Source organism: Sinohyriopsis cumingii, chromosome 3, assembly GCF_028554795.1.
Source record: "Sinohyriopsis cumingii isolate HCF-2022 chromosome 3, ASM2855479v2, whole genome shotgun sequence".
NCBI classification, from domain to species: Eukaryota; Metazoa; Mollusca; class Bivalvia; order Unionida; family Unionidae; genus Sinohyriopsis; species Sinohyriopsis cumingii.
In genome coordinates this window covers 127,861,869-127,885,594 of record NC_142963.1, presented here as the reverse complement: position 1 = coordinate 127,885,594, position 23,726 = coordinate 127,861,869, and the positions used below count along the sequence as shown (strand labels likewise).

At 38.1% G+C, this 23,726-nt stretch overlaps 1 protein-coding gene across 2 annotated transcripts in view; it reads right to left on the bottom strand.

Annotated features, from left to right (window-relative positions):
* Nucleotides 1-23,726, bottom strand: part of LOC149803817 (C-type mannose receptor 2-like) — a 53,452-nt gene that overhangs the window by 6,951 nt on the left and 22,775 nt on the right. Inside the window, exons 9-12 of one of the 2 annotated variants that reach the window (XM_089951443.1) lie at nt 15,919-16,098; nt 14,394-14,639; nt 13,526-13,711; nt 193-420 (exon numbers count right to left, since the gene is read on the bottom strand). In XM_089951443.1, coding sequence (XP_089807569.1) covers nt 193-420; nt 13,526-13,711; nt 14,394-14,639; nt 15,919-16,098 — 840 coding nt within the window. Of the gene's footprint in view, nt 1-192; nt 421-13,525; nt 13,712-14,393; nt 14,643-15,918; nt 16,099-23,726 lie in introns of both variants that reach the window. The other variant, XM_089951442.1, reaches the window with a different exon arrangement.

The following is a 23,726-nucleotide window of genomic DNA, read 5'->3' as shown; positions in this document are numbered from 1 at the left end:
GGTACGTTCAGTATTCATTAATAGAATGAATCTATATAAACGGCATATGTTGTGTATCCTCTGATAGATGCAATTGAATTAGGCTTGTGAACAATCCCTGCCTAATCTAATTATCAGTGGTCATTTGACGAAAACAAGTTACTGCATTTTATTTAAGGATTTAAGGATTGTACGATACTAGAATTTACGTACCTTGACATATATAATACAAGTGTTTTGAACAGACGTCATCGTTGATCATGAGAGAATTGTCCCAGTTGAAATACATCAGGCTAATACAGTCCTCATTTCCTTCAAATGAGTTGGGTTCGTGCTCATGCCACTGCAAATTTCCTAACGGTAATCCATTTATCCACTCAAAATTCCCCTCCTGTCTCAAATCCGAGGCTCCAATCCAGTATCTGTGTGTATCGTCATGCTCTAAAGACAAATAGTTGCTTTCTTTAACTAATAAATGTCATGATTCCAACAAAAAGAGGGTGTATGTTTACCTCCTTGTTTCAGCGACACCTCTAAACCAAAGATTAAAAGCATCTTTCCCGTTCATGTGAGAAGAGAAGAAAATTTAACTCCATGGAATTTGAGTTGTGCCAAGAAAGAGGTGTGACCGGTACTTGGCATAAAATTTTATTATCCGATAGTAAGATTTTCCTAACCTTTAAAAACTAGTGAGAATGCTTCTTTATACCGCCGTGGAGTGCCTCTGAATAGAACAATACACTCCAGTTGCCTTTAGTAGTATGATAATGGGGATTTGCATTTTGTTACTGATCTAGGTCTACGCCTTCTACACACACACACACACACACACGATTTTATTTTCACATCACGCGCGCATACAGTAGAACCCACGATTGTAATCTGCGTAAGTTTTCAACAGGAACCCATGCAAGAGGAAATTCATATGTGGTAGAAGAGTTAAACCTAGATAAGTAACTTACAAAACCGCTATTTTCAATCACTCCGTTGCGAAATCATACGAGCTATGATTATGATTCAAAATTCTGACACCATAAGTACACGGGCAAACATGCTATCATTTACTTAGTTTTCACCGCCTGTAAAATTCTTTACCCCCTCCCCCGTTCCATAACTGTGATCAGAGACGCCGGTGGTTTTTATTTCCGCTAAAACAGTTGAACTCATCCATGCAAATCGTTTTATCCTCCATAGCTACTGAGTACAGTTTGGAAATTGTATGAGACTGTTTGTGACGACACGAGAAATTCAAAGTATAAAGTATTCGCAAATGCAGCTGTAACAACATTATTTTACCAGCACCACTGTGAAACAGGTTACTAATGATATGTATCCAACATTTCCTAGTGTTGTGCCTGTAATAGTTAACATAGTCGCGATTCCCGCTACCCCAAAACCAACGCATCTATAGTTCATGTTAATAAGATTCTCTTGGTGATTTCATATTGCTTTTTTCTCCACTTCGATTATTTTTTCGCGTCTGTAAAATTGCGTGTGTATCATAGTTCTTCTATTAATAATGTGATCGCGAAGTATAATTGCTTGACAGGTTGGTCACGCACAACAGGGCCGGATTAAGGCCTTCCAGGGCCCTAAGCACTGAAAATATTATGGTGACCCTCCCTGGAAAATGTGAAATTCCAAAAAACAATATTAAAAGCTAAAAAGATGAGAAAATATCAGTGCTGCCATAATTTCAAATCAAAATACTCGTACATTCAGATCTAAATGGTCATATAAAATTCTTTCAATTTTATCATCAACAATTAATTTTCAGTTGTTTTTTTTTTTTGGTGCCCATATTGGGCTGGTTACCCTTTTTACTAGTACAACTGCCATGCAGTCATATGAAATATGCACTTATAGAATATTTAAACTGGCATTGTTGCATTCTGGGATATCAAGTTCACTTACAATCATATTGATTGCGCCATTGGTTTGTATCTGAAACAGCTGTACTCGTCTTTGTGCAAGATCAATTAACTGGGAATGCATCCAGGCTGGATTTATCTGCGAATAATTATTCATCGTTGTAGAAACAATCCCTGAGTGTTTTCATGCCTTAATGTACAGTCAGCAACAGGGTATTTTCGCGTGTTAATGTTATAACACCAAGCTGGCCTAGACTAGGTACATCAGGATGGTCCCAACTGTTGACTATTCGGCCCTTGAAAAGATGATAGTTTAGTGTAGACGACGGTTTCCTAACTTCACTCTGAAGCAAATATTCATCAAGAAGTGGAATAAAATCACCATGAACGCTGGCGTCTATGGTAACCTATCCAACTAATTATGCACCCTTATATGTAATGATGAATCTAATCTTAGACACAAACACCAGATATTGAAAAGTAACCATGTGGGAATTCATCTCTAATAATAATGATATTGATATCATATATATATGAAACATTTTTATCAATTTCATCTCTACGGGAACGTATCACGGTTGATCTTTGATTATGCTGATTGTTTACCAGTAATGTCACTCAATCCCTGTCTTCTCTAGATCTGTTTATAATAAACAAATACAATCCAAATTCGCGCACCTTTAAGACCTGATGTTTATGTGTATTCCAGCCATCCTTGACAGCAATAAAAACAAATCTGCCATTTACTATACCAATCTCTTTTTCTCTCCTTTGCTGATCAATATCTTCCCGAATATGCCCCTTAAAATTACTGATCGTGGTTGTGAAGGTATCTCTTTTCATCCAATTATTGTCTTGTTGTAGGTCTAACATCGTCAACATTGTCTTTGATAAAAGCAATCGGCATACCAGAGTCTCTGATTCACCAAATTTCACTGATTTCAGCCAGATTCTTTGCGACAGCACATCGCAGCTTCAAAACAATAGCTTCAATGTCAAATTTAAATGTTTCAAGTTTTTCGGTTTGATCTTCAAAAATCACAAAATCGCACGAGTAAACGTCAACAACAATCGGGCTGGTAATCTCAATCCAAACCGCTTTGGTGACAAACATGGTCAAATCCACATCAGTCGTCGCTAGTTGAACGTCCTTTAATATCAATAGGCATACTTTCTAAGTGACAAGGTAAAATCAACAAATGTTTACAGGAGTTGGTGAACGCTCGAGTGCACACAACCATTTAAGAACAAAATGTCAACATATTGGCCTTTCAGCTGAGTTTGCTACGCTAGCGTTGAATAAAATCAGCGGTAAATGACATTCTTGTCTATGTATGAAATCCCAGATTTTTCAACTTATTAGCAGCAACGTTTTTAATGTTATCAAAGACTCGCATTGCTACTTGTTTGGCGATTGTTGCGTGCTCGAGGTCAGGGCCGTGAATATCTTTGGTGAGCCTGTATATAATCCCTGGACAACATAGGCAATTATATTTGCGTAAAATGTCATATAAACGAGTTTTCTTGAGTTGACACCAGACACTAGTATCACGCCTCTACGTACTACCGTCACTGTATATAAATATCATGTCGATATATTGCACAATTGTATCGTCACAATCTCCCCGCGTAGGTCTCACATATGCCAGTTCTGGTCCGCAAGGGTGAAACAAATATGTGCCAAACGGCAATCGTGACATGAAAGATATATGGGCGCTGCATGAGTAATCGATAAAAGATCACCGAGGATCATCATTCAGACCAAAACCAAATGATATATAATCCAGCGACGTTTGCGTTGCCGAGGATGAAGCTTCAAAACCACCACTGATGACGTCCCAGTCAGTCAGATTTACCTGTGTCGTGGTGGTTATCCTGACAATAACTTACGTAAAACAGCGACTGGTACCGTCGAGTCCTGTACGCAAAAATTTGTTCGTTTGGGGGAAACTTTGTTAATATATTCAGGCCATCCAAGAACTGTTCTTAACAACGACAGCGCACTATCAACCTCGTACGATGGAGATTTGATGGAGATATCAGTGCTGGTGTAATCGTATGTACATTTGATGGTCCTTATAAGTCAACAATGCCATCCTCTCTCAGATCTCATTATTTATCCATTCAAGGTCATATGTACCTATGGGAAGTTAAACAACGTTCCAGGTGGCGCCACCGCCTGACGAAAACATAAATGAGTTATTCGAAGGAATCCCCCAAACGGCCGCGATCGAATATTAGGTCATCTGCAATAAATGAGTAACGATGCGATGTGCAGTCTTCAGGGTCCGACCTTCCCCGCGGTTATTGGTATAAAACATTGCACATACAATTTTCTTTAATGAAATCTTAATCATGGAGGTAACGCTCGGGGTTGTCTTTTCAACGACACGCTAAATATCAGCATTTATGTCGCAAAAAATTCTTTAGAATTCATCATCGCTGTTGTACGCACGTTGGTTGAATAGATCATCGTTGTCTTCAGCAAGTTCATGCATCAACATGTGAAACGTACCAGGGTCCATGATGTTATTGGTGAGCAAATGCTGATAAATTAATGTGGACTCATTAATGACTAAAATGGTGCGTTGTTTCCCGCGTTACCCGACCTTATGTGTGTTTCTAACGATCCACATGGTCGTGAGGTTCAGACAATCCACCAAGACCTTCTCTTTCTTACTTTTCTTGTTGTTCAAGCCATCTTTTTAATTTGTCTTCTTCTTTTTTACGTGTGAGTTTAGATGTTTGAGTTTGGATTGTAACTGCACGTTGCTGCTGTTTTTGCTTTTTTCGTCTTTCATCTTCAGCTTGGGAAAACCTTTCCACCGGAGGTGTAGGATTGCTAAAGGATGCAATTGTTTTTTAAACATGGACATTTTTTTCTTTAAGCGTGTACTTACAGGTTCGGGTGCGACAGCAACTTCAATTTTTTTCTCCACTTCTGCCTGTTTTTCAACCGTAGCTTCGTAGGGTTCAAGTGAAGGTACTTGCGAACTGGGAGTTTGTCTTGCCGTCAATAATAGTTGCATAAATTCTGTAAGCATTTCCTTGTATTCGCAATGTTCTTTCAGCTACAGATGTATCCAGTATTTTTATAATGAAGGTCAAACAGCTCGTCAGATCCTTGCGTAAAGCAAGTAAACTCCTTGCATGCCTACTTGTTCTATACATCATATACACTCTTTGCTGGTTGTTGGAGCACAATATTTCTTCCGTGACCCATGAAACAATATATTTGTATGCGATGCAGCACAAAACACGTACCTCAAATCCAACATGGATTTAAACACGTAACGGTAGAACTGCGATCATTGGAACTTGCATTCGTTGTGGAATAGAGAAGTTGACGTTTGTGAGAACCTCCGGTTCCAGGTCCACTGGTAAACGCAAACTCGGGTTTTAAGAAAATGTTACCGTCAATGTCGCTGATGCATCAAGGAAGCTATCGGGAACACCGTGTAGGAAATACAATAGTGAAAAGAGTATTCCTAGACACAATTACTCTGGCCTGTTTAAAGGCTGGAAATATGCCTTAATTCTAACAACTAACCGAAACTTAGAGAAACGACTATAAACAGTGTCGATGTTACCAACATAATCTAGTGTACCAAGCATCAAGTGATATTCGTAAACGTCAACGTACTCATATTGATGATCATTCATGACTTGAACGCGATCAGTCCTACGCTCGAACAAACTGATAGATCAATCATCTGTAAGAAGGCCTGAAGGCCAAGAGAGTCATTTGTGGACAAAGTAAACTTACTTGAGGTAAAGCACACGAATATAATAAACATGGATAAGATCTAATACAATCAGCGTGGCCGTTGACAGTTCGTGAGCGCAGTAAAGGTCACCCACGAGGTTGCTTGAGCGTGGTTGGCCAAACAACCATTCTGCCAATTTTACCTACTCGCACCAAGACAAAATTCTCGTGACTGGTTTGATATGAGGACGCACAACGAAATTCATCAAGCTGATCTTTTGTTTCTCCAATCATCGGATAAATGGGCATATATACAAGCACTAGTTAACTATCGTAATTTTCACTAGTGGATACAAAGAAGAGAAGTTGACGTTGAAAGTTTCAGCGATTCTTGCAGGTGCGTTTAATGTTATTCATGCACGTTCACTACTAACATGGCCATAACTGTTGCAAGTGAATCCGGCCAAAGAATTTTTCGGAGCCGTTGCAGCATTGTTAGAAAAACATACGGTGAGAGTTCGTGTTGGACTTGTTAATATACATCGCGATTAAGCCATTGTGGAACACATATTTCGACACTGGTACGCACAGAAATTATTGATGAGGTCTCGGCACTGAGTGCTTGATATAACGAGTGGGTAACGTGACTTCTATTAGTCATACAAGCACTACTTAATGAAACCACGAGCATGATTGGATTGAAACCCGCCGAGGCTATTCGACAGATGAATGTCACCGTTACCTACACAGTTATTTAAATCCTTTCAGAAGCACTTTCGTTCGGTGTCCGTATGAACCTGGGGAGTTAAAAGATAGGCAACGTCGTACTACTGACCCGGTTTGGTCCATTAATGTATTTACAATCTCTGACCGGATTGATGCTCAGAGGCAACCAACACGTTATCATTTAGCACCTGCAGGAGACCGCTCTGTGATAGAACCACCGAGTAGATAGGAATTGCAAGTTGTTTCCGCGCATACCAAACTAACGTCAAAATTTATTTTGGGATATACGCATGCTCGAATGCGTAAGTAGCTATTACGTTTGGAAGCATCAACCGTTTGGTGACAGATGTGGACAAACCTACTCTAGTGCAATAATTAAAAAAACACTCTCGGATGTTTCGTTGACCGGATTATATTTGCCGTGTGTGCACACTCACATTGTGGCTGCAGACATTTCTCGTACCTGTCGTGCCGGAGATCCTTTTGTACAACCACTCTTCAAACACCATTTGCCTTCTTAACGTTTCTTGATCCACCAACCACAATGGAGTACATTTTGGGGCGCAGTCCCACGTACTCCTCTATAGGTTTACCCAAGAACTCGTCCTTGAATTTACAAACCTTTTTGTGTTCGTTACTAACCAGTGGATGATCTTTCGGATTTTAACTGGTGTTAAATTCATTACCATCAACGTCTCACCATGTCTTCATACATATCATTGGTGGTAATATGCATCAACAACCAGTATTTGTCCGTGTTTGAGACATTCAAAGTCCCGTATATATGGTACCTTCATTCTTCTTTGCACCAATGTAAATTTCAAAATGATTTTATCAGGTTTAAGCATAATCGTACGCTGAGAATTTTTTTTTGATTCCACTAAGGCAAACGTTATGCTAGTCAAGCAGCTGTTGGTTACAACGTATATGCATGCAAAGTCTGCATGGAAAATGTTTACCCTTGTAATTACTATGACAGTATACTATTCGTGGGAAATGTTAGCTCCACACGTAGTGGCAGTGTAACAATAACAAATCAATATTAAAATGTCTGCATGTGTATTTCGATTTCCGAAACCTTCATTCCCAGGAAATACGGTATCAGTTATGCCACAATTACTTAGTTCAAACTTACTAAAGTCAGTAACTTGTAAACGAAATTATGTTTTACCCAATTTATGTTCACCCAGGTATTGCATGCATTTCTAGGTTGGTCTTGATTAACGATTGCGGTATACAATGCAGACATGAGAGCCTATGCAAAACGTCAACAGTAATCAATTTTCATATTGATTACTGCTTGCAGCAGAATATGTGCTTGTGTTGGAATGTAACTCGAACCGTGAAAGGATTTAGCGGGGAAATATGCAGTTGAACCTTGATGCGTATGCCTACATTCCATCCTGATCCTGTCTTGAAAAGTTTTCGAACGTCCCAAAAATCCTTGGAAAGGTTTTCTCAGTTTAATTATTAATGGCCTCAGTGTCTTTACGGCTGAGGATCACACGAGTACCGATATGATTCCGCGGACTTGTGATTTTAAATGCATCATTACTGTCACGGCTTAGTGGCATAATCAAATTGACAAATTCACATGGTGAACAATTTCCATCTCAATCGCTCCAGTCATGGATTACGCTACTTTACTCGATGCCATATTTAAGACATGAGGGTCAGCAACCTACAACTGTCATATTTACGACATGATTGAGCATCTAGACCAGGGTCAGCAACCTACGGCATGCGTGTGTGGCACGCGAAGGGCAGCCAAAAAATCTCGATTTAAACAGTGTTACTCTCTTACTGGTGGCACGAGCTCGTTCATTTTGTAATTAATCTGGAAAAAAAGTGGCACGCGATATAAAATAGGTTGCCGACCCTTGATCTAGACCACGTAATGCTAGGAAATGTGATTTAGAGTAATCGCAATGGCGTGTTCTATTACATATTTATCATGTTCTAAGGCATTCACCATTGCAGTGATTGCGTCTCAATGCTACTGAGTGTCATGTAAATGAAAGTTCATCTAACTGAGCAAGAACACAGTACCATGTAGTATAAGCTCTTCATTTATGGTAATCTGAAATGCGGAACGAGGGTCATGTAAATAAACAGGCAAAATTATATGGTTGATCAGCAACAAACAAACCAACAAATTCATGTAAAATGTGTCTTAAGTCGGTGTCCACCAAGAACAGCTCAAATGAAACATCGCTGAGTACTGCATCAACCGCAGACTTCATTACGTGGCATCACATCCAGTAGACAGGGTGTTATAAAAAAATATATCCCATTGGATAGTGAGTGTGGGTGCAATTGTTATGTTAATATTGAAAGTATCTTTTTAATTGCCAGAGGCACTATCAATATTGTCGCACGCACTGTCTTTGTCACTATGCGTCAACTATCTGGCGTTTTCTTGCACCATGACAAACAGTGATTCTTCGCTTTTTGTTGTATTCTTCGCCAAATATGCGTTGATGCTGTTCAAAGAAAATTCGATACCCAATTAATTAATCAAGATGCCCCGGATCCTATTTTGAAATTGATATTTCTTTTGAGCCTCTTTGACAGATCTGTATGACGCACTTATCTTTTCTACAACATTAGAAACTCTTCATCGTTCGAATAATGTGTTTCCCACATTAGATATGCTCATAAATTCTATCCAAATAGTATAAGCATCAAATTTGTAAACTTTTAGGACACACACACACACGCACACACACACACACATACTATATATATATATATATATATATATATATATATATATATATATATATATATATATATATATATATATATATATATATATATATATATATATATATATATATATATATATATATATATATATACCCCAGCGTTTGTTAAATATAATATCCTCACACAATCCCCGCCAGAGCCAATATAAATATAGCCACAAAAAGAAAACTATATTTCTATACTGTATAGTAGCAGTCAGAAATCCTATTCCTGCAGTAGTAGTTTAGTCTCACAGAAAATGACTCTCCACAGATGATGCTGTATAGTCACAATCAATAATATCGGCCTCACCGAAAACTTCCATTTTGTGCACATGTTATGTGTGTAATACAATTGAAATAACAGTGGCCGGTTTATTCCCCACTCGAGCGTTGATACAAATCATAACAGTAGTCCGTGGGTAGTGAACGTTTATGTACCCGTGTCTGCACTCGCATCGTACCCGTGTCAAACTCCTGTAGTAATTTTGTCGTAATTGGGTCTGTACTTGTCACGCCAACAGAGTATATATTACAATTTCATAGACGTGGATAACAAGCTTTTAGGAAAGCACTGTTTCATTTGGTACGTCCAATTGGTACCAATCAGTCCAATTCAGGGTCATGGGTCTTTGAACTAGAAATGCAAGGAAAGAGTTTCTGCGTTCAGATTCCATGTCTTTCAGTATGCTTGGGCAAACGTTGTCATACTGCAAATTGTGTATAATTGTCTTTCTATCTTGACAAAATACTAACTAAAAATTTATTCCAAGTACTTATAGCAATATTTTAAACAAAAACGTATACTCAAGGAAATCATAAACTGCATGCTTGATTATCGCTGTCATCACAAAAAAAGCACACGTGAAAAAAAAACCGATCAGGTAAGAAGTCACGAAAACGACTCGGTCTAACATTGATTGGGATGACATACATTCTTGAAGACAAGCTGTACCCACCCAGGAGTCCAAAATAGGTGTTTCTGATAATACTCTCTTCCCAAAGATAAACTAAAAACTGCAAAGACTTTGATTTGTTTCGTGGATATTTAAGAATCATAGCAATAAATATATATTAATAAAGGCTAGATGTCGACGGTTATCACCATTCTATCATACAGATGGAGATCCATCATTACGCCCAAGAAGAACATTACTTTAAACGTGTGTCAAGGGTTATGCTTACCATTTACTGTCATTTATGAGGGGAAACGACACGGTCTAAGTCGAACTAGATGACGCACGTATGTACCAAAATGATGCAAAGTCGAATTAATTGGTCCACGTATGTATGAAAACGACGCAAAGTCGAAATCAATGACCCACATATGTATGGAGAAAGGCAGTCTAATCCTTGTAGGATTGCTATCTTATCATAGAAAAAGATGAATTTAACTTATATTTGATGACCCTTGTGTGTGTTAAAAACAAAGGGCTTTCAAACTTGTATTAGATGACTTTCGTATCCATGAAGAAGAAACAAAATTGGAACATTATATTACTCTAATTAATAATAATAATAAGGACTTTGTATAGCACCTAATCTTGAGAAGTTCTAAGCTCTTTACAGCATTAGACAACACCTATAAGATAAAAAACATATAATAATATTATTACAAAATCAAACACCATGAAATCAGAAAAACATTAAAAAATAAAAAACATACTGAGAATATTTCAGATAGGAAACATTATTAGGTCTTTAAGTTTGTTCTTGCAGTCGAAATAAGTGAGTTTTGAGAGCACTCTTGAATGTGATCACTGTGTCTTTGTGTCTAAGTTCAGTGGGCAATTCATTCCACGTTGCTGGGCCCTGGTATGCAAAAGAATGCTGTCCATATGACTTTGTTTTCATTAGTGGGAATAATGAGTATACGATTGTCAGAAGAGGAGCGTAAGTTTGTTGCTGGTGTATATACATGGGTGAGATCGGACAAGTATGTTGGACTAGAGTACGACAGTGAAACGTAGCACAGAGAACAAAATTTGTGTTTGATTCTGGATCAAATGGATAGCCAATGTAGGGTACAGAGCAGCAGGGAGGTGTGCTCTGGTCGTGGTACTCTAAGTATGATTCGAGCAGCTGTCTTTTGAACTTTTTGAAGTTTCTGGAGTAGATATTGAGATGAACCAGACAGAATTGAGTTACAATAGTCCAGTCTTGAAAGTACTAATGAACACACAAGTGTTTTAGTGGTATCAACTGAAAGATATTTGCGAATGGAGCTGTTGCGTCTCAGCTCAAGATATGCAGCCTTGCATATGTTAATGACATGTTGGTGCAATGTGAGAGTACTGTCCAGAGTAACACCTAGGTTTCGTACTGATTGTGTGAATTTAATGTTAGTGTTGCTGATATTTATTGTTTGAGTTAAAGGATGTAAATGAGAAAGTCTTGTTGTGATCAGAATGGCCTCAGTTTTATCATCATTCATCTGCAGCTTGTTACATGTCATCCATGATTTCATATCAGAAATGCACCTCTCTACACCTTGGATGATAGCATCAACTTCAGTTGGGTGGCTAGATTTGTATATTTGGGTGTCATCAGCGTACAATTGGTGAGACACTGGATGATGATCTATGACACTTGAGAGCGACTGAGTGTACAGAATGAAGAGAGCAGGTCCAAGAACAGACCCTTGTGGAACACCACAACACAGATCAACTGGACTGGAGTGTATTCCATTTGCAGATACAATCTGTGTCCTGTTGACCAAGTAGGACTTGAACCACAGTAAGGCTGTATCATGAATGCCAAATACATGCTGGTTGTTGTTGTAGGGTTTAACGCCATTTTTCAGCACACGATAGGCTATACATGGCGGCCAGTATTAATGATGGAGGAAGAACTCGGGAAAACCCCAGAAAGAACCACCGACCCACGAGAAGCTACTGGCAAGCTCTCTCACACAGATGCATGCTGGAGACGGTGAAGTAATATATCATGGTCTATTGTGTCAAATGCTGCAGACAAATCAAGGAGGGTGAGGACTGTAATCTTTCCGCTATCCAACGCAGAAAGAATGTCATTAATTACTTTTAGAAGAGTAGTTTCAGTACAGTGGCAAGGGCGATATGCAGATTGAACATTGCTACAAAGACTGTTTGAATTTAGATGAGATACAAGCTGGGATAGAACAACCTTTTTGATATGAATGGGAGATTAGAAACAGGGCAGTAGTTCTTTAAATCGTTATGGTCTAGTGTTGGTTTCTTCAGCAGAGGCTTTACAATGGCAGTTTTGAAAAATGATGGGAATTCTCCGGATGAGAGAAAGGTATTAATAACATCAGTTAGTGAAGGCAATACTGGATCTAAGCACTCAAGCAGCAGTGATGTTGGAATTGGATCAAGTTCACATGACTTTGGGGCACCCTTCATCACGATTGTACGTACAAAATCCATAGAGACAGGTTCAAATACTGCTAATGGTTGCCGCTCAAATTATGTATCCCAACTGTATGGTGACGACGAATCAGTTGAAATTGGGGTGTCAAGCTTATCTCCAATGGTTTGTACTTTGTCACGGAAGAAATTTGCAAACATGTCCGGAAGGTCGACTGGAGAGAAGGTAGTTGGAAGTGGTGTTGATTTGTTCCTTGACATTAGCTTGTTAGTAATCTCGATAAGCTCTTTGCAGCTGGAACTTTCCATGATCTTAGTAGTGTAGTGGGCTGATTTCGCTGCATGGACTATATTTGTAACATTCTTCTTAGCGACTTGATAGATTTGCTTATGAATAGTGAGTCTGGTGGAAAGCCAGAGCCTCTCAGCTTCATGGCGGTCTCTTTTAGCAGTGCGAAGCTGGTCCCTAACACTGCTATACCATGGAGAACACTTTTGAATTGATACTCTGCACTTGGTAGCTGGGGCATGTTTGTCAAGCAATGAACGCAGACAGTTATCGAGTTGTTCTGCGGTAGGAGGTAAGCAAGTTGTATACAAGGAGATATATCGAACTAATACTTTGTTCACTGTCTGTCACTCAGGAGTTACAAGTGATACGAGGAGATCAATCGAACTAAAACCTTGTTCACTGTCTGTCACTCGGGAGTTAGAAGTGATACGAGGATATCATAAGAACACTAGTACACACATTTTAACTGTAGGATAATTCTTGGGTAAGTTCCACTTCGAGTAAAAAACAAACTTTAAAGACATTAACTATACTTTTAGATGTAATGATTGGTTCCTTATTGAGAACATATTATTTACAAAAAGTGTGAAAGTCTGAGTACCAATTAATTTAATTAATACATATTAGAAAAGCAATGAAGTTTCCATGATAAACTTCGAGGTCAATGATATATGTTACTTCTAACACAAATTCATAAAATTTGTTTACTTGCATGTTGATGTTTGCTCCTTTCCTTTAATGGAACGAAACTGTAAGTTGGAGATTTTTCTTTAACATATATTCTATTGCATCACAATAAAAAAAAGTTGTGCTGTCCATCGGATTATACAAGATACAAAAATTATGTTCACTCTTACCATAGAAATCCAGACTCTGCAGGTATTTCTCATAACTGATGTTCTTCAAGTATATCAGATGCGCATGCTCCAGTTGGCAAGCTAAATTAGCCTCCATCCAACTGGTAGGATTTTCTTTATGTATCTTGTAGCACAAATCAAGCGCCTTCACATACGTATATTCAGTGTTGTTGCACCCATGTAAACCTAACAATGAAACTATTAGATACAAAAATTGCTAGTATTACTTATTTTTAGGTATGACACAATTGGTGCTAGCAATATATTAATTTAGTCAAACAAGATCTTTTAAGTTTCATCATATGAGTGGGGTTAGAGAGACAGCCATCACACCATATTTGCATAGTAAAACTGCTATATGTCAAACACCGATTTCCCAAATATTCGGCACAGATCAGATGAATGGAGGAGTCCTAATATCGAGTTTTCTCTTACCGGCGATCTCGAAAAACCTAGAATCAAATTTAGGCTAAAGTACTATTAGTTTTCTAAGTTCTACTGTATAATATTCATCCTCAGATCCGCAAACCTACTTCAAGTAAAACAAACTTAAGGGTCCAGACTAACGAGTAGGCACTGCAGATTTTACTACGACCCTCTCCGATAACAATAGAAACATATTACATGGCTCAGATAGACGAAGAAAGCTTCTCAAACTCGAAAAAGTATTGGACACCAAAAATTTTATATGGTGAATATGTTTGTTTTTATGCCACCAGTTCGTCATGAGCACAATTTTAGATTAATCAAACAAAACCAGCATGCTATAGAAAGCAGATTTATGTGGAAAGGAAAGACAGAAAGACAAAGGATATATAGTCTCGAACTTTGATAGCACTTTGTTCAGAGAACATGATTTTCAACTTACCATAAAAATGAAATTGGCATATAAACGGGAAGGAAGCGTTACATGGGTCATCGTTCATCTTCAAACCGTTGTCATCTCTGAGATGATAAACAGTTCCACAGTCCTCCACGTGGTTGTAGTCATTCGGTTCCCCGGTGTGGAAGAGGAGTTCTTTCTGAAGAATTGCACTGTCGTCCAACCAACGCCAGTCATTCTCTCTCCCAATGTCTGAAGCCCCAACCCAGTATCTCTCTTTGAAAATCTCATCTTCTAATAATAATAATAATAATAATAATAATAATAATAAGCATCAATTACCCCTTCTGATGATGGTGATGGTGGTGTGGTGCTATGATAACCATCATCATCACCATGACACTACAATTATAACGCTCCTAAGCCTACAACTTCTACTACTGATGCTACTACTACTTTTTACAAATATTCATGCTACCAAAACTACTACTAATACAACAGACCGCTCCGGTGGCCTAGTGGTTTGAGCGTCCGCCTCTGATGCGAGAGGTCGTGGGCTCGATCCCCGGTCGAGTCATACCAAAGACTTATTAAGAGAATAGTGTTAGGACTGGTTGGACTGGTGTCAAGATAATGTGACTGGGTGGGACATCATGCTACGTATCGTCTGCGGAATGATGCCCCAGTGCTAGACATCACTATAAACTGTCACACTGCAGACATCGTAGTGATATGACTGAAACATTGTTAAAGCTACGATAAAAATCCAAATCACACACACACACACACACACACACACACACACACACACACTAATACTACTACTGATACTAATGCTATCTACTACAATAACAGCTACTACTCCTGACACTACAAGTAATACTACTACTACTACTAATAATAATAATAATAATAATAGTTTGGCCATGTCCTCGAGTACTTGAAGCATTAGAAAACTTAAAACAGAGCCAATTTTCAACCTATCTTGATGATAATTGATCCTTCAGCTGAGTGTGGAATACCGAATCTGAGTGGGTCACTTTGACATTTTGACTACATAAAATGTCTAATTTCAGATGTTTAAAAGTCATAACATTTTCAGAACTTACGGGTTCTGTCAGTTGTCATGACTGTTTATCATTTTTTCTGAACGAAAAACGCCTGTTTTAAATATCAATGGAAATTAAGGGGATGAATAGACCCATCAAATCCAAACAGATCCATTGCTTAGTTGATCTATTTTTACCAAATATTTGAGTCTTATGTGTGTTTGAGACGTAACAACGGAATATAATAACTCCTTGTATAAGACCATGAATTCCACTGGGCGAATTAGGCTTTTCGTTTGCATGATATTTTTCCACTATTTAATATTTGTTTTCTTGAACTTTGTTATTGTCTAGACTGTAGGAAACATTAAGTTGGAAAATTCATCTATCAGTTCTTAGCTCTTTATTCTAGTTAGATTTGGTCACTAGGTTTTTATACACCAAACGTTATTTATGCAAATCAACCATGTACACAAATGAGATCAAAAACGTATTACCTAAAACAACTCATCAAAACATACCATAAAAGTGCATATTATTCAGGTAATTCAATATGGGGACATCGATATGTTTCAGTAAATCCCCTCCATGAGCCCGGCATGTAGCGCGTGCAGCTTCCCAGGTGATCCGAGTGTGATTTATGTATATGCACAAATTAAGCTGATCATTAAAGGTGTATCCTGCTTGTAGGCAACTGTCCTCTGCAAAAAAACATGAAAATTATAAATACCAATCAGAAAAGGACTAATCAAGGATTTCACATGAATGCATAATCTATCGACCGAGATGGTGTTTTACAAGTGCTGATATTTACAATCGTCAACAAGTTAATAACAACTGAAATACGGACTTTGGTGCTTGAAAATAATTAACAAAGCATTAAAAATCAATTGACTGTCACTTTTTTCCATGTCAGTCAATATATACACTTGATTTTGTATATCTCGCAGTATGTCTACTTTTAAGTGTTTGTGATTTGAGTTTTTAACGTAGGTTTTACAATTCTTCAGTCATATCACTACGATGCCTGTAGTGTGGCAGTTCGTAGTGATGTCGAGCACTGGGGCATCATGCTGCAGACGTGGTATCCTGTCCCACCCAGTCACATTATCTTTACACCAGGCCAATCAGTCCTAACACTAACTTCGTAATGATGAGCGCCAAACTAAAATGCTACTAGTACCATTTTCAGAAGTCTTTGGTATGACTTGCTTCGAACCCTCGACCTCCCCCATGCGAAACGTATGCTCTAACCACTAAGGCCACCGGAGCGGTCTTGTACTTTTGCAACACGTACTAGAATTGTACAGAGTTTCAATACAATGACCCCCTGTTTCCAAAGATCGATCATTGATTTGAATAAAATGTAATGTATCTTAATTACTGTGTTGGATTTAGTTATTAAGATGTTGATTCATTTAAGACTAATTACTACTTTTTATGTTGCGTCCAAGTAGACACCGACACATTGACAAGTAGACACTGACACATTGACACGTAGACACTGACACATTGACAAGTTGACACCAGCCAATTTACAAGTTAGGTTTGAGCATTAAAAAGTCATACTGAGTTTGAATAGTTGTATCTAATTACAATCTATGTTACAACTCATTCAACAACTGGACTATGGCATAAATTTGTGTATACCACGGCATTTGTGGTAACTGCAATATCATTTAAGAGGTTTATTCTTTTCTGTATAGCTAAGGCAGACCCACTTTACCTACCAGCATAGTTTAATGCTATTATTTGTATGTTATGTTTCATGTCAATAAAACCTATGTATCACAACTTCATTTATCCCTATTAATATCAACTTATCCGAACTACATGCGTATCGAACAAATGTGAAGATCTGGCATAACCCATTCAGAAAAAAGGAGGTTCACGTTATATATATACATTGTACACTGTTTTTTTTGTGTCTGTTTCAGTAAAGTCTATTAGAGCCTTGTAGGTAGAGTAGGTTTGAGCCTTAGCTCAGTAATCGTGCACATCATCCGTCCTGCACACGATAGTATTGCCTCACACACCTCTAAGATCAATGATAGAATGATTATTTACATATATCGCTTGTACATTGATAGCACGAAAGCCAATCTGATTAAAATAAGATCTTCACTGTTATACATGAAGATCTGACAGCGACCGCTTTGAAGTCATGTTATGGTAACCTATATTTTTACCATAATCGTTCATTTTATCAACCAATCAGATGAAGTCTTAGATCATCGGGTTTGGAGACTGAGCAGTGTTGATGAAGAACATGAATGTGTATCAAACGATCTGATTCACTTTCAGATTTTCGAAAACTGCATTTCCATTGGCTAATTCGAAAGTTCACCAGAATATAACCCTTCAGCGGTCGTCAGATCATCACCTAGGACAGCGAAGATCTGATTTTAATCAGATTTGCACTAAATAACACTGCTGTATTTAGCTACAGTCATGAATACCCGTATATCTGAATTTAACGACTTGTTTGGTTGGGAAGTTTTGTTCTTTTTTCTTTTCTTTTTTTTTTCGGTGCTTTTATATTTTGCTTTGACAATCTAAACTCTGTTTTTGAGGTAAAATGTTTGTTTTATGCCCAAATGTATGTCGGTTTCATCGAGCAAGCTGCTTTAAGTTCGACGATTGTAATCCAAGGTGATAATGTAATCACGTTATAGTAAATGTATCAAATTGTCTTGGAAAAATGGTATTGTCTTCCCGATGAATACTGTGACGTACAATTTCCGTTGAATATTACAAAGCAGTCGATGTGACTCGAATGTTCTCACCAGAACCGTCGATAAACAAAAGCAACCATCCTCTAATGTTCCTTTCTTCACAGAAAAAAAGAATAAACTCGTGCCTAACCACATATGTGATACGGCGCCTTACACCACGGGAAGTGATGTTGTCACTGTTCCAAGCTATGGAGGTAATCATTTGTGTGGCAGACCAGTCCATGTCTGTTAAAATCTGCTCCCAACACCATAGGCTTAGGTGAAACCGATCGTTCCAGAACCACATCTACATTACGAAGAATCATTTATGTGAGTAGAATACACGACTATAGTCATTCTGCATGAGTATTGTGAGGTGGAGAAAGATTCAATACGTTCAAAGGGAGACGTCGAAAATACTTCCAGGGACCAAATTCCAATGAATTAGGCAAAGCGGGATTGGTGTATTTGGGAAAAGTAGACAAAGTGCAGAATTTCAGTTGTGGTGGCAAACCATACGAATGGGGATATAAAGATTCATCCTAAAATGAACCTGACATAATGTCTTCGTAATGTCGCTCTTTTCATCATCACGGACTATTTGGATATGCGCATTTAGATTCCACCTGTGACACTCAACTCAGATAATGTATTTACGAGCATTTGGTACGGTTTCATATGAAACGCAAAGAAGAACTACACCCTAAATGGTATAGACTGATGTCTGAATGATATAAGCAGACTGATTGCCTGGAAAATTTTCAGATGAAAATTTGCAAACAAGTTATAAGAAAACCCATGCTACGTCTCCTGAACAAAGTGTAGCTTCGAATTGCGCGGGAAGATGTCAGTCGAATTATTAAGGACTTAATTAATGTCACAGGACGACACCACTTCAACCTGAGACAACCTAGGGTATGCCTACTGGTCGCTGAATTTGTTTGGATATCGTTTTTCCGCCAACAGAATTTTGATAAATTTATTTACATCAGAAGACATAATCGCAATGACGAGAGGAACAACTTTGTGTGTTCATGAAAAAAGCTGTCTTTTGCAAAGTCATGCGATTTGTTTTGAATGCGAATCAACATCTCTCTAAGAAAAAGGTAAGCCGTACCTTGTAAGCACACTACACTTGCCAAGAATTTAAGTAGCCCGTAATCGGCACTCTCGTGCTCTACACTGGCATGATCTGTGAGACTCGAAAATTCTTTGAGTCTATGCCTGAAGATTAAATGTAACCAATAAACAAGGCATCTTTGGAAACGTGCATGATTGCTTACGCCCCAACCTTAAACAACAACAAACAATAAGTATCGTATTGTGACAAAACAAAAATGGAACTGTCGCAGTTGTTGTGATAAATGGAAGACGTCCAAAACTAAAACAATGTTGGTGTAAAGTATAAAATGTTTTGTTTTGTACGTTCGATATCAGAACCATAAGAGTCTGAAGTAATTATGCATCATCCGCCATCAAAGCGATCGATGAAATGTATGTTCGTCATAGTTGGAGGGGGTATCTAAGCAATCACGTGAACATGATGATTGTGTGACCGAGTCTCGATTCTTCGAACTTTGATCGAACACAAAACACTTTTGTTCGATCGTCATACACGACGCACTCATTACTCCAAGAAAGTCAATGACATCTTATTTCGTTATTGGAGGATATTCCTTGAGAAGACGACCAGGATCATGTCTTACTCCTGTTAGACTCATTTCGCCATCTTTTGACGGCATCATAGTAACATTGAGGAAGAAAAAAAGACTATGTCCTAAATGAACATTGCATATCGCTATATTTAAATCACGCAAAATACATTTTAACAAACTAAATGCATCGCACCATCAGTTTCAATGCATCCTTACTGATGCTGTTCAAAAGTTCCAGATACAAACCTCAAGTGAAAATCTTGTCCAAACACCAGGGATCGCCATAGCTAAATTATATCTATAACCTAAAACCATCCCTGGGAGGGCATTTAAATCATATCCTGATATTGTTTTCAACGCCTTACGTCACTTGTTCAGGCTCGAATTAACAGTAACACAAGAAAGAGTGAAAACGACAAGCTTTGAAAAAAATACAATAATTTATTTCCTGGAAAAATTCCGTTAAAATGAAAAAATATGAACTAACGTTTTTATAGAATCAAATCCAAAAATAATCCAAAAATAATCCAAGAATAAAATTGTAGTAGTTCTAATAACAAAATGTTCTACTGATTTCACGTTCGAATCACGACGAAGAGTCCAAGATGGAAGACGATGACGTATGCTGGAATCTGTAGTGTTGAAGTCTACAGTTCCTTGTAGAAACAGTAATTATCACTCCGGTTTCTGATAGCTGAATAAATTTTTATAGAATATTGTTCTTGTTCTACAATATTACATGAGCACACGTATTTTCCAGAAAAATATCAGAATTAATCCTTTTGAATCCAAGTAATTTGAAATAACTCCAAACCAAGTAATTTGAAATAACTCAAAACAGCACAACACACAACTAGCAGTTTAACAGCCCAGCTTCTACTGAAAATAATTATCCAGAACATGGGTTGTATAGTATTATTAACGTAACCAAGGGGTCACTTGATCATCTTCTTGAAGAGTATAGAAGGCAAGTACCTGTTACATATCTCATTTACCCAGTGTGACCCTGACGAAAACCAATCATTTTAATCTAAGAAAAAAAAAACTTTTAAAAAATGTTTACATCTTAAACATGAAGTCATATCATGACCTTGAAAACAACCAATCATTTTAAAATAAAATAGAACTTGTTTACGAAGGTTGCTACAAATTCTGAAACAAGTTCAGGATTTAGATCAACACCTGGTGTTTATAAACTAACAGTCAAGGTCAAACTATTTTCTGAAAAATGTATCATCTCTAGTGAATAAATTAACATTACAACATCATGTAATAAAAAATAAACAAAGCAAAACTGACAAACAATTAAATTGAAATAAATATATATTAAATCAAATACACATAACAAACGTAATAAAAAAGAACTGGTCCATTAAAGAAAACACAAAAACATCGATGAGAGCAACGTCATCAATTGCTTCGAAACATGATGAAAAAGAAAATTACAATGACCGAAAAGAGCATGGTGCTCTTATTTGTTTCTTTTATTTTTTTTTCTGATGATGAGTGCACCGAATGTGGCAGATTTAGCTGCACTTTTGTTAGGAGCAGTAGCCGGTCCTATTTTAGGAGGAGTTTTCCTATCACTTTTTGAAAAAATAAGGGCCGACCATTCTCGAAATGACGCTGCTGAAACAAAACTTTTACCACTGAGAAAGATGATAATTGACGTTGCTGTCTTACAAACGCTGGAGCTCCGTTTTTGGGAGAAGTAGTGGATACCGCACTAGCCGCCGAATCCTATATGAATGTGACTTGTAACCGAAATTAAAATCTTAAAGTCAACGCTTCACGGAAGAAAATGCAAGAAGACTTTCCCAAAGGGAGACAACAGAAGTGCGTTTGCCTCTTTACATTCTAAGCGATCATCTTCAGTGTCCTATGACGAAAAGCATTGTCTAGTGTATAAGGAAAAAAAAACTTTTTCTGGATACACAATAAATAATAGTCACATATGTCGAGAATGGATTGAGCCAGTGCTATGGCTATAATTCACCTTTGGAGTGAGACAATTCAATGTTTTTCATAATATGGTACACCCATCGAAGCAGTTGCTCTGACACCCCGCAACAACGATATGTTAATAGACGTAGTAAAATACTAAGTCAATAATGATACTGAAAAAAAGAAACAGAACACTATAGACTTGGACATTAGTTATTGCAAATTAAAAAGCAGACAAGGTGCATCAAGTATCTAGCGAATATTCAAAGAAGGAACTGGACCTGTTTGGCCTTGCCACCTTCAAGGATGATAAAACAAAAAGCCCAGTTGGTGCAATATCACAGCTTGCATCGATTTCGAAATCAATGGACAAGACAAGCCTACGTCGAGCTTAATAACAGTTACCTGTACCTCGACGTGCGAGCGATCGAAACTACAATACGAATCCAGACCCAGTTGTCACGCTGACAACCATTCAACTGCTCATGCATTCTTGGTTCAAAAAAGTGGATTTGTACCTGAACAATGAACAAGTATGCAGCCGTATATACACTTAGCTCTAGATGGCTCACCTAAAGATTCTACTCCCTTATGAAAAAGAAGTCAGAAAACACACTTGGATGTTTCTGTGGTATAGCGACCTGACACGATCACCAGGTTCCAATACGCGACTTTGGTTGCTGATCATGACACGAACCACAATCAGACACAAAAAAAATCAAACAAGGTTGCAGATTGGAAATGATTGATAGTTTGCACTTTGCCATGTTGCTGCAGGATAAGTATTTATTGAACGGAGCGGAGGGGTATCTCAGACTGAATCAAACATTTTATGTTGGTCAATGCTATCGATTTCAAAACCAACATCGAAGCAGGGACAATGTATGAGTGACGCGCATAATTCTTATCTAGAGTAGTAAGTTAAATCAGTCAAACTCTCACAAGGAAAACTGCCAAGTTCATATATGACGAGTAACAGAAAACATCACTACTGCTGCTCGAGTCAGATCAGAGATAGATCAGGTGTTTAAGGGCCAGTAACCAGTTGACATATTCAGCAATGCAGTCATAATACCTACTTGAGACCATACTAATTGTTTGAATCAATTTTTCCTTAGTCCAATGGATCCAATGTGGACTTCTGCAACAAAAGAGACAGATGGACTAGAAGCAAAGGACAAAAATAAACTGTAACTGGTTTTCGAAAATGGCTACGCAAACTAGGCACTAGAAGGAAAAGACGAATTAGAGAAATTAGAGACAGAGGAGAGAGGAAGGCAGGTCTAAGGACAACAACACCAGGCCAGGACAGGATTTTCACCATCAATACCACCAGTACCACCAAGCTGTGTATGACAATTTGGAGGCGAAGGCCACGAAGTCTAGCTTTAGGCTTTCGGTCTCCGTCAGCACTTTGGTCATGGGAGAAATCGTCCAAGAGTAGTATGTGCTGTGGAGTCCGGTCAGGATCATTCAAATTCGATCATGATAAGAACAAACTCGTCATGATTGTCATCTTTCAGAGTGTGTGTTGATCCATACGGGAGTTGGTTTGTATGTGAGGGTCTTTATCTGTATGTACATGTGATGGTCATCATACCATATGTGTTTTTCTGGTCAATCTATTTCGACGATGACCATGACATCACTCATTGGTTTTGTTTCTGTGAGTACATGAGTTATTGATCAGACCAATTGGTGCTCTAAACTGTCTGTGGCACGCTTGACAGGAGATGCCACAAGGGTTTACTTGATCAATAGACGACATGCTGTATATAGATTTACATTACTCTCACTCCCCTCAGTTCACCGTCATTAGTTCCAGTATGGATGAGACTCTGCACGGTGGGGTGATCCTGTGCGAGATTTTCACAATACTCAGTATTAAAGCTGAAGTGCTTCAAGGAAGACTTGAGGGAATCTTTCAAGCGTTTTATTCTGACCACTCTGGGATCGTTTTCGTTTTCCCATTTCCACCCACAGTAGAAGATGCAGTTTGATAGTCTGTCTTCTGGC